Raw genomic sequence first — 18,786 nt, forward strand, 5'->3', positions numbered from 1 at the left:
CAGGTGGTTGGAAGTTGACTGTGTGCTTCACACACCATAGGTGTATAATTATGGAGCCTAACAGATCCCTTTGTTATGTTATTGCTTATGTTTCATGCCTACAAAAGCTTACTGTTGTTAGCAAGTTGGACTGTTTGACACCAGATGTGTGGGTGAGATATAGTGTAGGTGGCTATGCTTAAACAATTGTATCATTCAAGTGTTACTTTAAAAAAGTTTTAAAACACATTTTACATATCACAAAAAAATGCTTTGTGAATTAGTTGTATGGTTTGCCAGTAATACTTAGGGCTGAATTACAGGGGAATGTCCATCTGACATGAAGGACAATATTTCAATTTATGACTTTTTAAAAAAGATCTGGAAATTTCAGATATTTCAATTTTAAGAGGGTTTGGAATAGATGACGGATTACATAAAAATATCTAAATATGTGGAGGAATTAAGATCCTGAAGTGATGCCAACTAAACAAATGCTCTCTTACATTATTCTGTATGTGACTGTTCCCCAGAGTTAGAGATGTACAATTTTATAAATTAAATTTTCTTGTCCAACTGAAAGCAAGATAGACAACATAATGGACGTGGAAGTTTGAAGACACCTGCGGGAAGACAGAGAGGTACTTTCAGGTGACAACAGGAGCAAGCTGCCTTCTGAGAGAGCCTGCTGGGTGGCATGACATTGAAGAGTGAACTATTTGGGTGTAACCGTTAGCCTTATTGACTCAGAACCCTGCTTTTTGTTATTGCACCATAAGACTTGTCTCCTGTTAGCCAATTCATATGGTTGGTACAGGTAGTGATTAAGAACCAAAAATATAACTAGCATAAGGATAAAAACACTTGAATTGATATGACCAGCAGAGTCTCTCTCAGAAGACAGAGTTACAAGGGGTCAAATTATAATAAGGAGGCTACTTGGTAAACTGAAACAAAACAAAGGGAGCTTGTTATATAATTCACATGGTTAATGTCATGAGGCCAAAGAGTTTAATGCAGATGCCACCCCCCACCCCAATGGGGCTAGCCTTGTTAATGGGATGAGATACCAGGTCTGTTGACAAAGACCACCCCTTCCTTTATGCAGGTCCTGCCAACTTTTTCCTCTCTGTGACTGCTGTTTTTCTAATCATTATTGACCAACATTCCACGCCCTCTGATGGGCATAGTTTTACTCAGATATGTTAAAATCTTTAGTCTTTCTCTGGCCTAGGAGTTGGATTATCTTTTAAAAGTAACTATTTTTTTGTTATGATCCCTGAATGTGAAACCTTAATAAGTCACCAGAGATTTGAAATGAATACTATATTTATCTACAATAAATCTTGGAAGATGCAGTTAGTGGGTAGCTTCTCTTTATTATTTAAATAATTTGAGGGATAAGTTTTTTTAGATTTGGTCCTTTTTCCAAAAAAGACTGATTGAAAAGAAAAGGAGAAGAATACCAACATTGATTAAGAGATCCATCAGGCACTACATGAGGTGCCTTCGATACCTCTTAATTTGCACCTCATGGTCACTCTGTGACATATTTTGGTATTTTCATTTTACAGATGAGGAAAGACCCAGAGAAGATAGGAGAAAGTTGCTGAAGGACACATATAGCTAAAGTGGTAAAATCAGAATTCGAACCCCCATATGTCTGCTTCCAGGGCTCATATTCTACTTCCTTTATTACCATGTTTTTAAGAAAGTTAAGGAAATGACCCCATGGATAACGCATTCAAGAGGTGACTACATCTGCTGATGTTATACACATACCAGTCATTTGTGCCCCGCAGCGATGGACACTGTAGTCTGTGGCTCTTGTCAGTGCTTCTCAGATTATCTGGGGTGATGGACCCGTTTCCCTCTAGTTCATCACAAGTAATACTTTTGTAAGATACACTAAATTATTAGAAAAATGAAATAATCTTTAAAAGAAAAGATATACAGAATATAAGCACGATGATCATGTCATGACAGTGTCAACAACTTGCCATACATATTTTGAAACGTCTAATTTCTATGTTGTCACATACCAGCAGTAGTTTGACAGCACCAGTCCTTGAACACACTTTGAGTAGCACTGGTCTACATGTTATTTTTCTAAGATGCCACTGATCTTTTCAAGAAACAAAAAAAATCCTGACCTTTTTCAAATATAAGTGTACAATTTAGAGGAATGGCATTCTGCGCTGACAATTCGAGAGAGTATGGTATATAATTTGTTAAATGATTATAAAATTGTTTTGTTGACACCTCTAAGAAGAAAAAGAAAAATGAAAATTATGGAATTTATAACCTCTCTCAGCAGACTTTTGCACTTTATGGAATTGTCATTGTCATCATTTTTTTCCATCTTCCTCCACTTATGTTTTGTCTAATTTTATCTCTTAACTAATTCATATCCCCAACCACTTAATGTTTACAATGCATGTTGGAATTGAATGCCTTACTGTACAGCTTACTAGACATAGGTAAATATGTATAGTATGGCACTGTAGATTGGGAGAATGGAATATGATTATAGATTTAAATGGCAATAAAAGAATAGAACTAGACCCTGATTGGGGAAATGAGACAGCACTCCTCCTGCCCCGAGCACTCTGCTACACAACAATGGCAGTATTTATGGAGCACACACTGTGTCTCAGATAACTCATTTTAAACATCAACCTGTAACATACCTACTGTAATCACTTCCGTTCTACAGAGGTGGGTCCTGAGGCCCAGCGATGTTATATGTGTGTGTAAGTTCTCACTGGCAGAGCTGGGACTCAAATGCAAACAGTGTGACTCCAGGGTGCACACTCCTAACCCCAACAATGTAAGGTCCTTGGGTTGCCGTCTGAAAACTGGGACTTTCCTGGAGCCACAGTGGGGGACAACTGGTCCTATATTAGCTGCCTGAAGCAGATGGCAGCAGAGAGTTAGGTACCCAGCTGGACTGGCACTTAGCTGGACTGGCTCACTTTCCCCCCATGTTAGACATCAGCAAGTTTCCAGTTACTCCCTTATAAGAAGCCACAGTTTGTCCTGGCATAATGTAAACTACTTTCTGAGATCTGACAAACCACTCCCCCTTTCACCTAGGCACCAGCCTCTCTCCCAGCTGCTCCATGGTTTGGAATTCTTAAGCCAGATATTCTCAAGGCTTTGCTAAACAAGCCCAGGAGTGGTTTGGGGCTTCAAAAGTAGCCTTTGTCTTGTCTCCATGCTCCAAAGGGCTGAAGAACTTCCAAATGGAAAATCACCTCTTTCTTCCGTATAGTCACTGTCAAAGCATACCCTCATTTTCACAGAATCAACATAATCTTAAGCTCTAACCTCTCACACTGAAGCTGAGGAGACAGGCCCAGAGATCTCCCAAAGGTGATCTCTTCCTTTATACCCATGCTGTCCAATATGGTAGTCTTGAGCCACGTGTGGCTATTTAAAATTAGAAACCTAATTCCCCAGAAAATTAGCCAGTTGTTTAATAGCCACATATGGCTTATGGTTACCATACCGGACAGTGTAAATCGAGAACTTCCCATCTTCCCAGTAAGTCCTACTGGACAGTGCTATTCTACGATGCCATCACCTTGGTCACAGAGCTGTGGGTGTGTCTGCTTTCCCTTCCTGATTCCCATGGCCCTGGCCAGAGTCCCTACCAACCTCTGGGCTTCCTGTGCAGAGTTATCAGTCCAGCCAACTCACTTGCAGAGTGTAAAGGGTCTGGTGTACCTACATTTCACAAAGCATCAGGAATTTGAAGGATTTCTAGAAATCTAGGAATATCTAGAAATCCTAAATGGAAATACAACCACACACATACACATACCAGGCATGTATGGTAATGGTTCAGGCTGGGCTGCTTTATGGCTTCCTCTGCCACAACAGATGCAGGGAATGGCCTCCCTGCCTCCTGGGGTGGGGCAAGGTGCTTAGCGGACTAGGGCTTTGACATTAGGAAGATTTGAGTTTGAATCCTGGCTTTGTGACCTTGATCTCATAACTTAAACTGTTAGCTTCACAATTGTCTTGTTTAAAATGGGGATAGTGATAGGAACACCTCCAGTTTTTGTTCAGGGCAAAATGATAATCTCAGCACACTACAAGCACCCAATATCCACGGATGTGGTTCCCTTTTCCTAGATTCCCTGCTTAACTCCAAATTAGTGGAGAGGAATATTGCCTAAGTAATGGTCTCAGTACCTCAGCAGTAATGGAAGGAATTGCCAATTAGAGGGAAGCTATTAGCCAACTGTCCATGTGACCTATGGCAGGATTAAGAAGCCAGTAAAGCAGCGTTGCTCTTCCTGTGAATTCCTTAACGCTTTTCATGAGGTTTACTGCCTGCTGGGCAATGTATGTATTATAATCTATTCCTAAGACTTGAAGAATAGTTTAATAATTAGCAATTAACTGCTTTGGATCCACACAAGCTCAGAACTTGGGTAATTTACTGTTTCTACAACCATAGGAGAAAGTAGGAAGTCATTAAGGCAGTGATTACCAGCCTGGGCTCTGTGACAACCCTGCGTGTGCTGAGGGATCTCAAGAGGGGTTACAAAATCTCAAATCAAAATTTAATTTGAATTTACTTTAATATTTTTTAAGGTAGCATATGGCACTTTGGGGACAGGAAGAAAAAGTCACAAAGTCCACAAACCCATGAAGGTGTCAGCTCACAAGGCTGGGAGTGACTGCATTATAGATTCTGCTGTCACAGTAAATGTTCCATAACAAAGGCATGTTGAATTTGGTCTCACTGATTACAGAGTAAAGGACTTTTGTTTGGTCACATCTTTATCATTTAAGAAACATTTAAAAATGGTATTTATTTATATTTCAACATGTCAGCTGTGCATTTCCAAAACAGCAGGCTTTTCAAAGGAATAAATCAGAACTGTAAACACAAAATACAGTATAAGTTTTTGACTTCCTACGGTCAGTTTCACAAATCCACATACTGTACATTCATAGGTGAGGTTCAGCCTGTCATCCATTTCTTTATTTCTATAATTACACAAGCATAATAAATACATCTGATTTTAAAGGTCACTTAAAATGAGTCATAATTTACAGTACAGTACGTTTCAGTTCAAGTGCAAAAAATAACTATTTGCTGAATTCTATTTCAGTTATTTTATTTTTAAGCTGTGTGGTGAAGCTAGACATCCAAGTGTAGAATTTCTTATCCCAAATGCACTACTGGGCAGAACTATGGTGTCATAGAGAAGCCCTCACTTTGCAATTGATCCTGTCTAATCAGGGTCAAAGGGTAAGGTGAGTTGCTCATTTCTAACTGTTCTTTTCTTTCCTCTCTCGCCTGTGCTCATCCACAGCTATTATAAATTATATAATTCACCTTTAGTCAGCTAAAGCAGTGTTGCCTTTTCCACACTCCCCCCAGGTTTCCTGTTAACCTCTGCTTTGATTTTGAGCGGCAAGCTTTACATGTGATCCACGCAGCCATTGTTCTGGCTGCAGCTGTAACGTTTGCAGTTGCATATGTTACATTGTCCAGTGTCTGACTGTGTCTTCATGAGAAGGAATATACTGAGATTTTCTTTCTTTAGTCATTGGAAAGTACAGTTGCTACTTATTGCCATCCTTCCCATTCATGGTTTCCTATTTACCACCTTTTCCTCACCAAAAACAAAACAAAACTGACCCAATATGTAATTTCTAAAAATTGTATCCCTCCCCCAGGCACTTAAATCTTATACTGTGATTTGTAAATAGTACTGCTTATTTAATGGAACTCTTAGGAATTCAGTGATTTTTGTGTGTGTTTCATTCCCTCAGCTAATTAGAGCCTGAATCACTATAAGATAGTAAATAGCAAGACAGGCTATTTACATTATCAATATATGTAGTAAACTCTTGTCTGTCAAGCCACAGGATACTGAGTCGGTTGGTTGACTTGAAATAATCCCTCATTTCTGTTTTTTTTTCTCAAAGCCCATTTAAAACAAAAGGCATTTTTAAGCTCAGCTTAGCTTGCAGTAGTCAATAATAGCTTCTGTTGCTCAAAGAATTATTTCCATTATATACCATACACATATAAAAATATATTTGCTAAAGATATGTAAAGTTTCTGATGAAACTTGTAACTTCATTTTTTAACTTTAACTTTTAACTTTATTTTTAACAAAAGCACATGTGCTACTAACTTTTATCCGGTTACTTTTTAAATATATCTTGTAATTTTTTAAATGGTTCTCTTCAAGAAAAAAGAAAGTACAGATGAATTCTATCTCTTCCCAGTTTATATTAAGAACCAAATCATAAGAATAAATAATCAGAAGAGGGAAATTATATCCACATTCACCTCAAAACACTTTCACTCCCTCCACTTACTTAGTGTAACTGCTGGTTTCAACTCTTACTGCACTGGCAGAAAAATTCTATCATCCTTAACCTAACCAAGCAAAGAACTGAAAGTCCTCATTGAACTCCATTTCCCTGTTGTAATTCCAAGGGGATTACGAAAGTTTACCTTTTCCTGCCAATATGTACTGTAGCTCCCGTGTGTGTGTTTCCGTGTTAATGAGTTTAGATATTTAGAAGCATATGCAGTGCTGTGCTCCTCCAGAGAAGGCGTATCCTGGCTGGGGGGCCTCGCCCTGTGTCCTGGCTGAGGAGCCTGATTCCATGCAGGGTGTGAGATGAGCAGGATGCCCTCAGTGTCCTCCTGCGGCCAGCGGAGCCTGCTGCTCTTCACTCTCCTCTGTGCGCGGGTCCACACTGGGGTGAGCAGGGCTGGTCTGTGTCTGAGATGCTGCTGTGTCAGGGGATGGCAGGTTTCTACATGGGTCAGAGTGAGTCTCACATGGGACAGGCTGGGCTCTACCAGCAGGAGAATTTTCCCTGTTCTCATTGGTCCCCTGGAGGTAGAAAACAGGAGATGCCCCATGATCAGTGACAGCAAATAAATCCAACTTTTTATATATGCTTTTAAGTAAGATAGGAAACATGGGGAGATCATCTGGAAGTGCCCATTTCAGGGACCAAGTAATAGAGTAGTAAGGATAGAAAGTCTTACCTTTCATCTCCTTTCCTATGTGCAACTGCCAGAGCCGCATGAAAAACACAAACACTATAAGCAGACGTGTCTTGTGGAAAAAGGAACATTACTAACAAAATGTCTGTTAGTACTTGGTAAACAGTTTACATCAGCAAATATTTGCTGAGCCCCCCGGCCATGTGGCAAGTCACTGGGCAAGCACTATGGAATAACTGAAACTCAGGCCGCTTGCTAAAACCACAGAATCCAAGAGCCAGAAGACACTTTGTCTAACAGAAGTATGTAAGGGGTTCTCATCCTTATCCTTGGAGGCAGAGCTGGGAGAGAATGTCCTGTAATTAAGAGTCCTGATGTATATTTGGTATTTCAAAATGTGCACCAAAAGTTAGATAAGACAGAACATCCACATAAAAAAGTGAATGTAACAAGCACTTGTGTAACCAACTGTAAATAACCATGAGTATAACATCACCAGCAGCAATTTCCATAAATGCCATATTGGTTGTACAAATAAGAAAAAAATTTAAATAGATTCTGCCCCAAATTAGTACCTATCACTTTTTAGCTGAGCACCCAACAGAAATGTTCATTTCTGTGGTTCTACAATGTAAGAAAAAGAAACTTAGTATAATGACTTCTAGGAATAACTACAGCATACCTGCCAGTTTTTATTAATCCTAACATACCAGGAAATTTTTATTTATTTATTTATTTATTTATTATTTTGAGAAGGCGTCTCGCTCTGTCGCCTAGGCTGAAGTGCAGTGGCGTGATCTTGGCTCACTGGAACCTCCACCTCCTGGGTTCAAGCAATTCTCTGCCTCAGCCTTCCGGAGTAGCTGGGATTACAGGCACCCGCCACCATGCCCAGCTAATTCTTGAGTAGCTGAGACTACAGGCGCCCGCCACCTCGCCCAGCTAGTTTTTTTGTATTTTTAGTAGAGACGGGGTTTCACTGTGTTAGCCAGGATGGTCTCGATCTCCTGACCTCGTGATCCGCCCGTCTCGGCCTCCCAAAGTGCTGGGATTACAGGCTTGAGCCACCGCGCCCGGCCTAATTCTTGTATTTTTAGTAGAGAAAGGGTTTCACCATCTTGGCCAGGCTGGTCTCGATCTCCTGACCTTGTGATCCACCCACCTTGGCCTCCCAAAGTGCTGGGATTACAGGCGTGAGCCACCACGCCCAGCCCAGAAAAAAATTGATTAATCCTAACATACCAGAAAAAAAAGCCACATTAAAAATTTAATGTGGCTTCTATGAAAATGAGGATGAATACACAAAGTAATGAAAATATTGCTACTCAAGCAGCAGATATTAAAATCATCCTTTCTCCTGTTTCATCATCTTGCTTTAAGGTATTAAAATCCTGTATATGCTTCTCCCACCACAATGTCTGGTTCTTGACTGAGCAGAGGAATGATATGAGTTTATTATCTTGATAAATTAACAAAAAGGATCATGCGTGGACTGGCAATGCATATGGCTATCAGTAAAGAACCAGATTTGGTTGAAATTTCACAAAGATTTTATGTTAGCTTACAAAGTTAAGATTAATTAGTTCAACAAATTTTCTGAAAGGGGAATTACTCAAATTACTCTTATTTTTAAATCTTTCCCTTTATTTTTTTATGTGTCCTCTGAAGCTACTCCAGAGTTGACATGACTTACCAAGTAAAAGGGAGTGATTATTATAAAATGGAGGAACTGGGTCTATTTCTTTGGCTAAATGATTTATAGAAGTTACAGTCCTTTTCCAAAGTCGGGATACACCTGTACAGTTATCCACACTTCTATCAACATGATTTAACTACTCAGGAAAGATCACTCCTCTGAGGACAAGAAAAATCACTTTTAGACTTATTTTTCAGGTGAGGCCACCTGCACAACCATAATTCCACTGAGTTAGGTGTCCTATCATACCCATACAGTGGCTCAATTAATTCAATAAATATTTATTGTGGTGCTATAATAATAATATATAATGCCCCCCACTAGAATTTTGGAATTACAGAGATTAATAAATATGGTTCCTGAAGGCATGAACCATGTATTCTCCTTTCAACTGGCAACCGTCAATACTGAAATTTAAAACAAATATACAATGAAAGAATGGATTTATTTATTTTATTTCTTTCAAGAAGTAAAAGAATCATATCCTCTGAAGTTTTCCTGAACTCCATAAGGCAGAATATTCTCTCTATGGGACCTTGTATACACCCTCTTTAACTCAGTGTTCACAGAGTACTGAAATTGTTTGCATGTTTATTTCCCCCACCAGACTTTCAATAAATCTTGTTGAATTAAAAGTGAGTAATTAAAACAACTGAGCCCAGTTAAGGTATCTTGAGTGACAGGTAATACTGCTAGCCCAGCAAAGGAACTGTACCTGTAAAGGCTGTATCTCAGAAGCACGGTTGTCTCTTGTGAGTTGCATCATCTCTTTAATTTGGTAGAGTGCATAAACAAAGGTCACCCAGGGAGAAGAGCTGACTCCCCAGGCTGGTTTATTTACATCTTCCTGTTCTTCCTGGTGCTTAGTTTTCTTGGGTGGAAGTCTGGGCTCAATGCGTGGCATGACATCTTCTGTCTGTTGCTGTACCAAGTCGATGGTTGCTATAGGAACAGGACTGGAGGGAACAGGAATTCTTTCTGCCAACATTGTCTTGTCTGGAGAGAAAATAATGTTTAAACTATTTTTCAGCATTTTCTACATGTTTGAACAAAGGTAAAAATAAATAAACCAAGAATCCCATATGCCCATTCCGGAGTGCTTGGTAATATTAATAAATTGCTGGTTGCCAATGACTTCATTACTTGGTGCAAGTACTGAATCAATGAACGCGATGTTTATCTTTGGGTCTCTTTATAGGGCTTAATAGACATTAACATATATACTTAAGAAATCTATTTTTCATTTAACTTAGAACCTCAGTGGGACATAGGTTATAATGAGTGTTGCCTTAGGCCCATTTACAGGATTATGATTAAAAGACAGGCATCAAAACAGGAAAAGCCACATGATAGTTATTTTTTTTTAAAAATTTTTATTCCCATAGGTTTTTTGGGGAACAGGTGGTAGTTGGTTACATAAGTTCTCTAATGGTGATTTGTGAGATTTTGGTGCAGCCATCACCCGAGCAGTATACAATGAACCCAATTAGTAGTCTTGTATCCCTCACCCCCTTCCCACCCTTTCCCCTGTGTCCCCAAAGTCCATCGTATCATTCTCATGCCTTTGCATCCTCACAGCTTAGCTCCTACTGATAAATGAGAATATATGATGTTTGGTTTTCTATTCCTGAGTTACTTGACTTATAATATGGTCACCAATCCCATCCAGGTTGCTGTGAATGCCATTAGTTCATTCATTTTTATGGCTGAGTAGTATTCCATTGTGTATATATGTGTGTGTGTGTGTGTGTATATATATGTTTGTGTATATGTATGTATGTATGTGTGTGTACACACACACACATACACTACAGTTTCTTTACCCATTCATTGATTGTTGGGCATTTGGGTTGGTTCTGCATTTTTGCAATTGTGAATTGTGCTGCTATAAACATGCATGTGCAAGTATCTTTTTCATATAATGACTTCTTTTCCTCTAGGTGAATACCCAGTAGTGGGATTGCTGGATCAAATGGTAGTTCTACTTTTAGTTCTTAAGGAATCTCCATACTGTTTTCCATAGTGTTTGTACAGTTTACATTCCTGTCAGCAGTGTAGAAGTGTTTCCTTTTCACCACATCCACACCAACATCAATTATTTTTTTATCATTTGATAATGGCCATTCTTGTGGGAGTAAGGTGGTATCACATTGTGGTTTTGATTTGCATTTCCCTAATCACTACTGATGTTGACCATTTTTTCTTGTTTGTTGGCCATCTGTGTATCTTCGCTTGAGAATTGTTTATGCATGTCCTTAGTCCACTTTTTGATTTTTTTTTTTCTTGCTAATTTGTTTGAGTTCCTTGTAGATTCTGGATATTAGTCCTTTGTTGAATGCATAGACTGAAGATTTGCTCCCACTCTGTGAGTTGTCTATTTACTCTGCTGACCGTTCCTTTTGCTGTGCAAAAGCTCTTTAGTTTAATTAAGTCCTATCTATTTATCTTTGTTTTTGTTGCATTTGCTTTTGGGTTCTTGGTAATGAAATCTCTGTCTAAGCCAATATCTAGAAGGGTTTTTCTGATGTTATCTTCTAGAATTTTTAGTTTCAGGTCTTACATTTAAGTCCTTGATCCATCTTGAGTTGATTTTTTTATAAGGTGAGAGATGAGAATCCAGTTTCATTCTCCTACATGTTGCTTGCCAATTATCCCAGCACCATTTGTTGATTAGCGTGTCCTTTCCCCACTTTACGTTTTTGTTTGCTTTGTCAAATATCAATTGGCTGTAAGTATTTGGCTTTATTTCTGGGTTCTCTATTCTGTTTCATTGGTCCATGGGCCTATTTTTATACCAGTACCATTCTGTTTTGGTGACTATGGCCTTATAGTATAGTTTGAAATCAGGTAGTGTGATGCCTCCCAATTTGTTCTTTTTGCTTAGTCTCACTTTGACTATGCAGGCTATTTTTTGGCTCCATATGAATTTTAGGATTTTTTTTTCCATCATTCAGAAGAATGATGGTATTTTGATGGGAATCACATTGAATTTGTAGATTGCTTTTGGCAGTATGGTTATTTTCACAATATTGATTCTACCCATCCATGAACATGGGATGTATTTCCATTTGTTTATGTCATGTATGATTTCTTTCAGCAGTGTTTTGTAGTTTTCCTTGTAGAGGTCTTTCACCTCCTTGGTTAGGTATATTCCTAAATACTTTATTTTTTGCAGCTATTATAAAAGGAGTAGGGTTCTTTGATTCTCATCTTGGTGACTGTTGGTATATAGCAGAGCTACTGATTTGTGTACATTAATTTTGTATCCTGAAATATTGCTGAATTCATTTATCAGTTCTAAGGCCTTTTAGGAGGATTTCAGGGTTTTCTAGGTATACAGTCTTATCATCAGCAAACAGCGACAGTTTGACTCCTCTTTACTGATTTGGATGCCCTTTATTTCCTTCTCTTGTCTGATTGCTCTGGCTAGGACTATGTACTATGTTGAATAGAAGTGGTGGGAGTGGACATCCTTGTCTTGTTCCAATTTTCAGAGGGAATGCTTCCAACTCCTCCCTGTTCAGTATTATGTTGGCTGTGGGTTTATCACAAATGGCTTTTATTTCATTATGGTATGTTTCTTATATGTTGATTTTGTTGAGGGTTTTAATCATAAAGGGATGCTGGATTTCATCAAATGCTTTTTCTGCATCTACTGAGATGATCATGTGATTTTTGTTTTTAATTCTGTTTATGTGGTGAAAGACATTTATTGACTTGCATATGTTAAACCATTCCTGCATCCCTGGTATGAAACCCACTTGATCATGGTGGATTATCTTTTTGACATGCTGTTGGATTCGATTAACTAGTATTTTGTTAAGGATTTTTGCATCGATGTTCATCAGGGATATTGGTCTGTAGTTTTCTTTTTTTGTTATGTCCTTTCCTGGTTTTGGTATTAGGGTGATACTGGCTTCATGGAAGGTTTTAGGGAGTATTCTCGCTTTATCTTGAGGAATAGTGTCGATAGAATTGGTACCAATTCTTCTGTGAATGCCTGATAGAATTCAGCTGTGAATCCATCTGGTCCTGGACTTTTTGTTGGCAATTTTTTATTACTGTTTTAGTCTCACTACTTAGTTGTCTGTTCAGGGTTTCTAATTCTTCCTGATTTAAGCTAGGAGGGTTGTATCTTTCAAGGAACTTATCTCCTCTATGTTTTCCAGTTTATGCATGTAACGGTGTTAATAGTAGTCTTGAATGATCTTTTGTATTTCTATGGTGTCAGTCGTAATATTTCCTGTTTTGTTTCTAATTGAGCTTATTTGGATTTTCTCTTTTCTTTTCTTGGTTAATCTTAATATCAATTTTGTCTTTTCAACCAGCTTTTTCTTTCATTTATTTTTTGTATTTTTTTCTTTCAATTTCGCTTACTTCTTGTCTCATCTTGCTTATTTCCTTTCTTCTGCTGGGGTTGGTTTGTTCTTGTTTCTCTAGTTCCTTGAAGTGTGACCTTAGATTGTCTACTTGTGTTCTTTCATACTTTTTGATGTAGGCATTTAAGGCTATGACCTTTCCCCTTATCATTGTCTTTGCTGTATCCAAGAGGTTTTGATAGGTTGTGTCACTATTATTGTTCAGTTCAAAAAATTTTATTTTTTATTTTTATTTTATTTTATTTCATTTTATTTTTGAGATGGAGCCTTGCTCTGTCTGTTGCCCAGGCTGGAGTGCTGTGGCGTGATCTCAGCTCACTGCAAGCTCTGCCTCCCGGGTTCATGCCATTCTCCTGCCCCAGCCTCCCGAGTAGCTGGGATTACAGGCACCTGCCACCACGCCCGACTAATTTTTTGTATTTTTAGTAGAGACAGAGTTTCACTGTGTTAGCCAGGATGATCTCAATCTCCTGACCTCGTGATCCACCTGACTCGGCCTCCCAAAGTACTGGGATTATAGGCGTGAGCCACCGCACCCAGCCAGTTCAAAAAATTTTAAATTTCCATCTTGATTTTGTTGTTGACCCAATGATCATTCAGGAGGTTATTTAATTTCCATGTATTTGCATGGTTTTGAAGGTTCCTTTTGGAGTTGCTTTCCAGTTTTATTCCACTGTGGTCTGAGATAATACTTTATATAATTTCAATTTTCTTAAATTTATTGAGACTTGTTTTGTGGCCTATCATACATCTTGGAGAAAGTTCCATGCACTGATGAATAGAATGTATATTCTGCAGTTGTTGGGTAGAATGTTCTGTAAATATCTGTTAAGTTCATTTGTTCCGGGATATAGTTTAAATCCATTGTTTCTTTGTTGACTTTGTCTTGATGACCTGTCTAGTGCTGTCAGTGGAGTACTGACATCTCCCACTATTATTGTGTTGCTGTATATCTCATTACTTAGATCTAGTAGTAATTGTTTTATAAATTTGGGAGCTCCAGTGTTAGGTGTATATATATTGAGTATTGTGAAATTTTCCTGTTGGGCAAGGCCTTTTATCATTATATAATGTCACCCTTTGTCTTTTTTAACTGCTGTTCCTTTAATGTTTGCTTTGTCTGATATAAGAATAGCTACTCCTGCTTGCTTTTGGTGTCCATTTGCATGGAATGCCTTTTTCCACCTCTTTACCTTAAATGTATGAGTCCTTATGTGTTAGGCGAGTCTCTTGAAGGCAGTAGATACTTGGTTGGTGAATTCTTATCCATTCTGCAATTCTGTATCTTTTAAGTGGAGCATTTAAGCCATTTACATTCAACGTTAGTATTGAAATGTGAGGTACTATTCCAATCATTGTGTTATTAGTTGCCTGTATATCTTTTTTTTTTTTTTAATTGTATTTTGTTTTATAGGTCCTGTGAGATTTATGCTTTAAAGAGGTTCTGTTTGGATGTGTTTCCAGGATTTGTTTCAAGATTTAGAGCTCCTTTTAGCTCTTGTAGTGCTGGCTTGGTGGTGGCAAATGCTTGTAGTTCTGCTTTGGTAGTTCTTAGAGTGCTGGCTTGATAGTGGCAAATTATCTCAGCATTTGTTTGTCTGAAAAAGACTGTATCTTTCCTTTATTTACGAAGCTTAGTTTCACTGGATACAAAATTTTTGACTGGTAATTGTTTTGTTTAAAGAGGCTGAACATAGGGCCCCAATCCCTTCTAGCTTGTAGGGTTTCTGCTGAGAAATCTGCTATTAATCTGATAGGTTTTCCTTTATAGGTTATCTTGTGCTTTTGCCTCACAGCCCTTAAGATTCTTTCCTTCCTCTTGACTTTAGATAAACTAATGACAATGTGCCTAGGTGATGATCTCTTTGTGCTGAATTTCCGAGGTGTTCTTTGGAATTCTTGTATTTGGATGTCTAGGTCTCTAGCAAGTTTTCCTTGATTATTCCCCCAAATGGGTTTTCCAAACTTTCAGATTTCTCTTCTTCAGTAACTCCAATTATTCTTAGGTTTGTTTATTTAACATAATCCTAAACTTCTTTGAGGTTTTGTTCATTTTTTAAAATTTTTCTTTGTCTTTGTTGGATTGAGTTAATTCAAAAACCTTGTCTTTGAGCTCTGAAGTTCTTTCTTCTGCTTCTTCAATTCTATTGCTGAGACTTTCCAGAACATTTTGCATTTCTCTAAGTGTGTCCTTTATTTCCTGAAGTTGTAATTGTTTTTTATTTATGCTATCTCACTGAAGATTTCTCCCCTCATTTCTTGTATCATTTTTTTCAATTTCCTTAAATTGGACTTCACCTTTCTCTGATGCCTCCTTGATTAGCTTAATAATGGATCTTCTGAATTCTTTTTCAGGGAAATCAGGGATTTCTTCTCGGTTGGGATCTACTGCTGGTGAGCTAGTGTGATTTTGGTGAGGCAGGTTAAAGAACCTTGTTTTGTCGTTATTACCAGAATTGTTTTTCTGGTTCCTTCCAGTAGGCTATGGCAGAGGGAAGAGCTGGCACTCAAGGCTGCTGTTCAGATTCTTTATTCCCACAGGGTGTTCCTTTGATGTAGTACTCTCCCCATTTTCTGAGGGATGTGGCTTCCTGACAGTCAAGCTGTAGTGATTGTCATTTCTCTTCTGGATCTAGCCATCCAACAGGGCTACCAGGCTCCGGGCTGGTACTGGGGCTATCTGCATAGAGTCCTGTGATGTGAACCATCTTCATTCAGGTCCCTCAACTGGATACCAGCCCAATATCTGGCCTGTCTCTCAGGTCCTGCAGGAACAATCTGCTTCCTTCAGAGGGTCTGTGTATTCTCTCAGCTTTCCTGGTATATTCCTGCAGTAGTTCTGGAGCAAAAGCATGATGCAAGTCTCCACATGCTACTCTGTCCATCTGAGTGGGAGCTGCAACCTAGTCCTGCCTCCTATCCACCATTTTCCTGATAACACTCTACCAGAACACAAGTGTTTTAAAAATTAACCCACTACCATATTCTCACTAGTCAAAGATGAGTTAAAATTTGATCGCTTATTTTTATGTTTCTTACATTGAATGTTTAATTAATGATTTTAATTTTTTTGTGATTAATAGCGAAGATGTTCAAGTCCATAAATTTTTCTCAAAATACGACTTTAACTACATCTTATAACTTTGGGAGAGCCATGATAGCTATATTTATTGGTCTTTTACAGGAGGCATGGACTGAGGCTGTGTAACAGAGAGAATCCATTTAGGTTTATAAAAGAACAAAAGTAAGAAAAAAAAGTATTGGTCTTTCTGAGTAACTCATTGAGATTAAAATCTGTCTCTGAAGCTTCTGTAACAAGCAAGTTTTTCTCTTCACAGAAGCATTTCAGGGCCTGAGGCTAATGCTCCCAAAGGATAGGACACCCAAAGAAGATGAGCCCTGTTCTGGGGCGAAAAAGCTGAGCAAGAATATTTTCATCCTCCTGGTTGACCTTTTTCATAAAAAGTTCAGTCAGCTCATTCTCATCTACACATTAATATTTGATATAACCTCCTTTTTGTAGAACAATCTTAATAAAGGCCATCCCTGGTTTAGAGAAAACTTCAGATTTCAGGTCTCAACTTTTTTTTTTTTTTTTAACAAATGAAGGTAAGGCATAGAGAATATTACCATTCACTCCCTATCCCTAGTAGCAAAATGACTGTATAGCCTTATATGTACTTGACTTAAATTTGAAATACCTTTAGAATACCAGAGAAACTGAAAACTAATACTTCCCTAGGACCTTGCACTATAAAAGAAAACAAACAACAACAAAAAAAGAAAACCCCAAGCTACTTAAAACAGTATTTTTTCTACGTAGTAGGTGGATCTCTTTAACAAAGGTCCACATGAATTCATCGATACGCCACTCAGAAAATCGAGCCAAGTAGGCCTGTTGTACATTCTGTACCACTTCTAGGCTTCTCTGGGGGCATGTGTTGACTTCTCATGGCCTGAACTGTTAGGAATATTAAGAAAGAATGGAAATAATTACCTTCTTCCTCATCTGGCACTGCCAGCCACTGGATCAGGGCAAAGAGCAGTAGGATCACCAAGCAGGCCATGCCAATTCCTCGGAAGGTTGCAGCAGCCCCTATAAAAACAAACAGCACTCTCTATAGCGTAATTCCAAGAAATGCAGATAGCACTCATCTAAAACCGTCAATTTTCTAAAGATCAAAGCAAAGGAAGCACAGCTTGGGACAAACCAGAGAAAAGTGTTTGGCTATTAGCTCCACATAATGGAAGAACACAAGGCTGGGTATGTGTCAAGAGAACCAGGGCTGAAACTGGATCTGCCATCGATCGATTATAAAACTGCATTTATATAGGATTATTTCTCAGTGCCTTTCACCATGACTCATACAATTCAATGGTGCTCTCCTCTTCATATGAAAAGACCATTTACCCAATTATTAACTAACAGCGCTATTAATCTGTAGTTGGAACAGCAGTGCTCAAATAATGCTATAAATGCACACATTTCCTGGGGCCCACCTTATATATTAATAGATGACTGAGCAGTTAAGATTCCTGGAGCAGAATAATCTCATTCCTATTTCAGCTCCTATGTTTCTAATAAGAAAGATATGACAAGACAGACAGATTTTGTTACCATAAATGTAGTAGCATTACCAAAGCCAGCATATGGTTAGATTCTTCTGGTTCAAAATCTCCTAATGGAATAACAATGATGACTTTTATTTCCTTTAGGATTATTATCAGCAGGTTTAAGGTACCTTATTTTAGACTAAAAGCACTCATGCTAATTCATTTGTTTGGCTCCTTTGAGGGATCTCTGTAGCATCTCATTAAGCTGATTGTCAGAGGAGTGTGCACAGTTACAGGCGGGCTCAAATCAGCTTAACAATGTAAGCATGCTGCTTTTCAATTATGACTACCATGAAATCTAGAAAGAGATTATGAATACTGGAATTTAGCTTTGGGCAATCTTCAGTAATAATTGGATTGTTTATTGAGGTATTGCTGGAAAAAAATTATGTTTTAATTATAGAAAAGAAAAAACGGGAGAAAGCCATTCTTACCAAAATAATTGACTAACACGCCTCCAATCATGGCACCACAGCCTCTTCCCAAACCCAAGTGAAGGCCCTGCAGGATGCCCTGAGCAGATGTCCTCAGCTCAGGGGGAACAGCTGCACTGAGGTAAGAAATGCATGCTGCCCAGATGGCTGCATGTGTCACTCCTGGAGAGGAAGAAGAGCAGGAAGGATTGATTGGTTACATTTCTTAGGCTACTCTGTTTTGAAATGTGAATTATTTAACTAGGCACCTATTTTTAAGCTTTGTCGTGGTAAAATATATATTAAAAATTTACCATTTTCACATTTTTAAATGTACGGTTCAGTAGCACTGAGTACACTCACAAGTACAGCTGTCACCATCATCCATCTCCAGAACTTTTTCACTACCACAAACAAAAATTCTGTGCCCATTAAACCATAACTTACACTCACCCCCTGTCCCATCCCCTGACAACCACCATTCTACTTTCTATCTCATGAATGTGACTCCCATTCATTTTGTTCATCTTTTCATCTGTGGATAGACATTTGGGTTGTTTCCTTCTGCTACTGTGAATAATGCTGCTATCAACCTGGTATGCAAGTATCTTGAGTCCTTGATTTAAATTCTTTTGAGTGGCTGGGTTCAGTGGCTCACACCTTTAATCCCAGTACTTTGGGAGGCTGAGGTGGGCGGATCATGAGGTCAGG

The 18,786-nt window shown here is 38.5% G+C and overlaps 1 protein-coding gene across 2 annotated transcripts in view; it reads right to left on the reverse strand.

Annotated features, from left to right (window-relative positions):
- Positions 1-4,552: 4,552 nt before the first annotated feature.
- Positions 4,553-18,786, reverse strand: part of MFSD6 (major facilitator superfamily domain containing 6) — a 79,264-nt gene continuing 65,030 nt past the window's right edge. Inside the window, exons 4-8 of one of the 2 annotated variants that reach the window (XM_011936440.1) lie at positions 18,097-18,258; positions 17,046-17,144; positions 9,385-9,665; positions 7,016-7,040; positions 4,553-6,857 (exon numbers count right to left, since the gene is read on the reverse strand). In XM_011936440.1, the coding sequence (XP_011791830.1) occupies positions 6,847-6,857; positions 7,016-7,040; positions 9,385-9,665; positions 17,046-17,144; positions 18,097-18,258 (578 nt within the window). In that variant the 3' untranslated portion in view covers positions 4,553-6,846. The remainder of the gene's footprint in view (positions 6,858-7,015; positions 7,041-9,384; positions 9,666-17,045; positions 17,145-18,096; positions 18,259-18,786) is intronic. The other variant, XM_011936439.1, reaches the window with a different exon arrangement.

Source organism: Colobus angolensis, unplaced genomic scaffold (assembly GCF_000951035.1).
Source record: "Colobus angolensis palliatus isolate OR3802 unplaced genomic scaffold, Cang.pa_1.0 Scaffold153, whole genome shotgun sequence".
NCBI lineage: Eukaryota > Metazoa > Chordata > Mammalia > Primates > Cercopithecidae > Colobus > Colobus angolensis.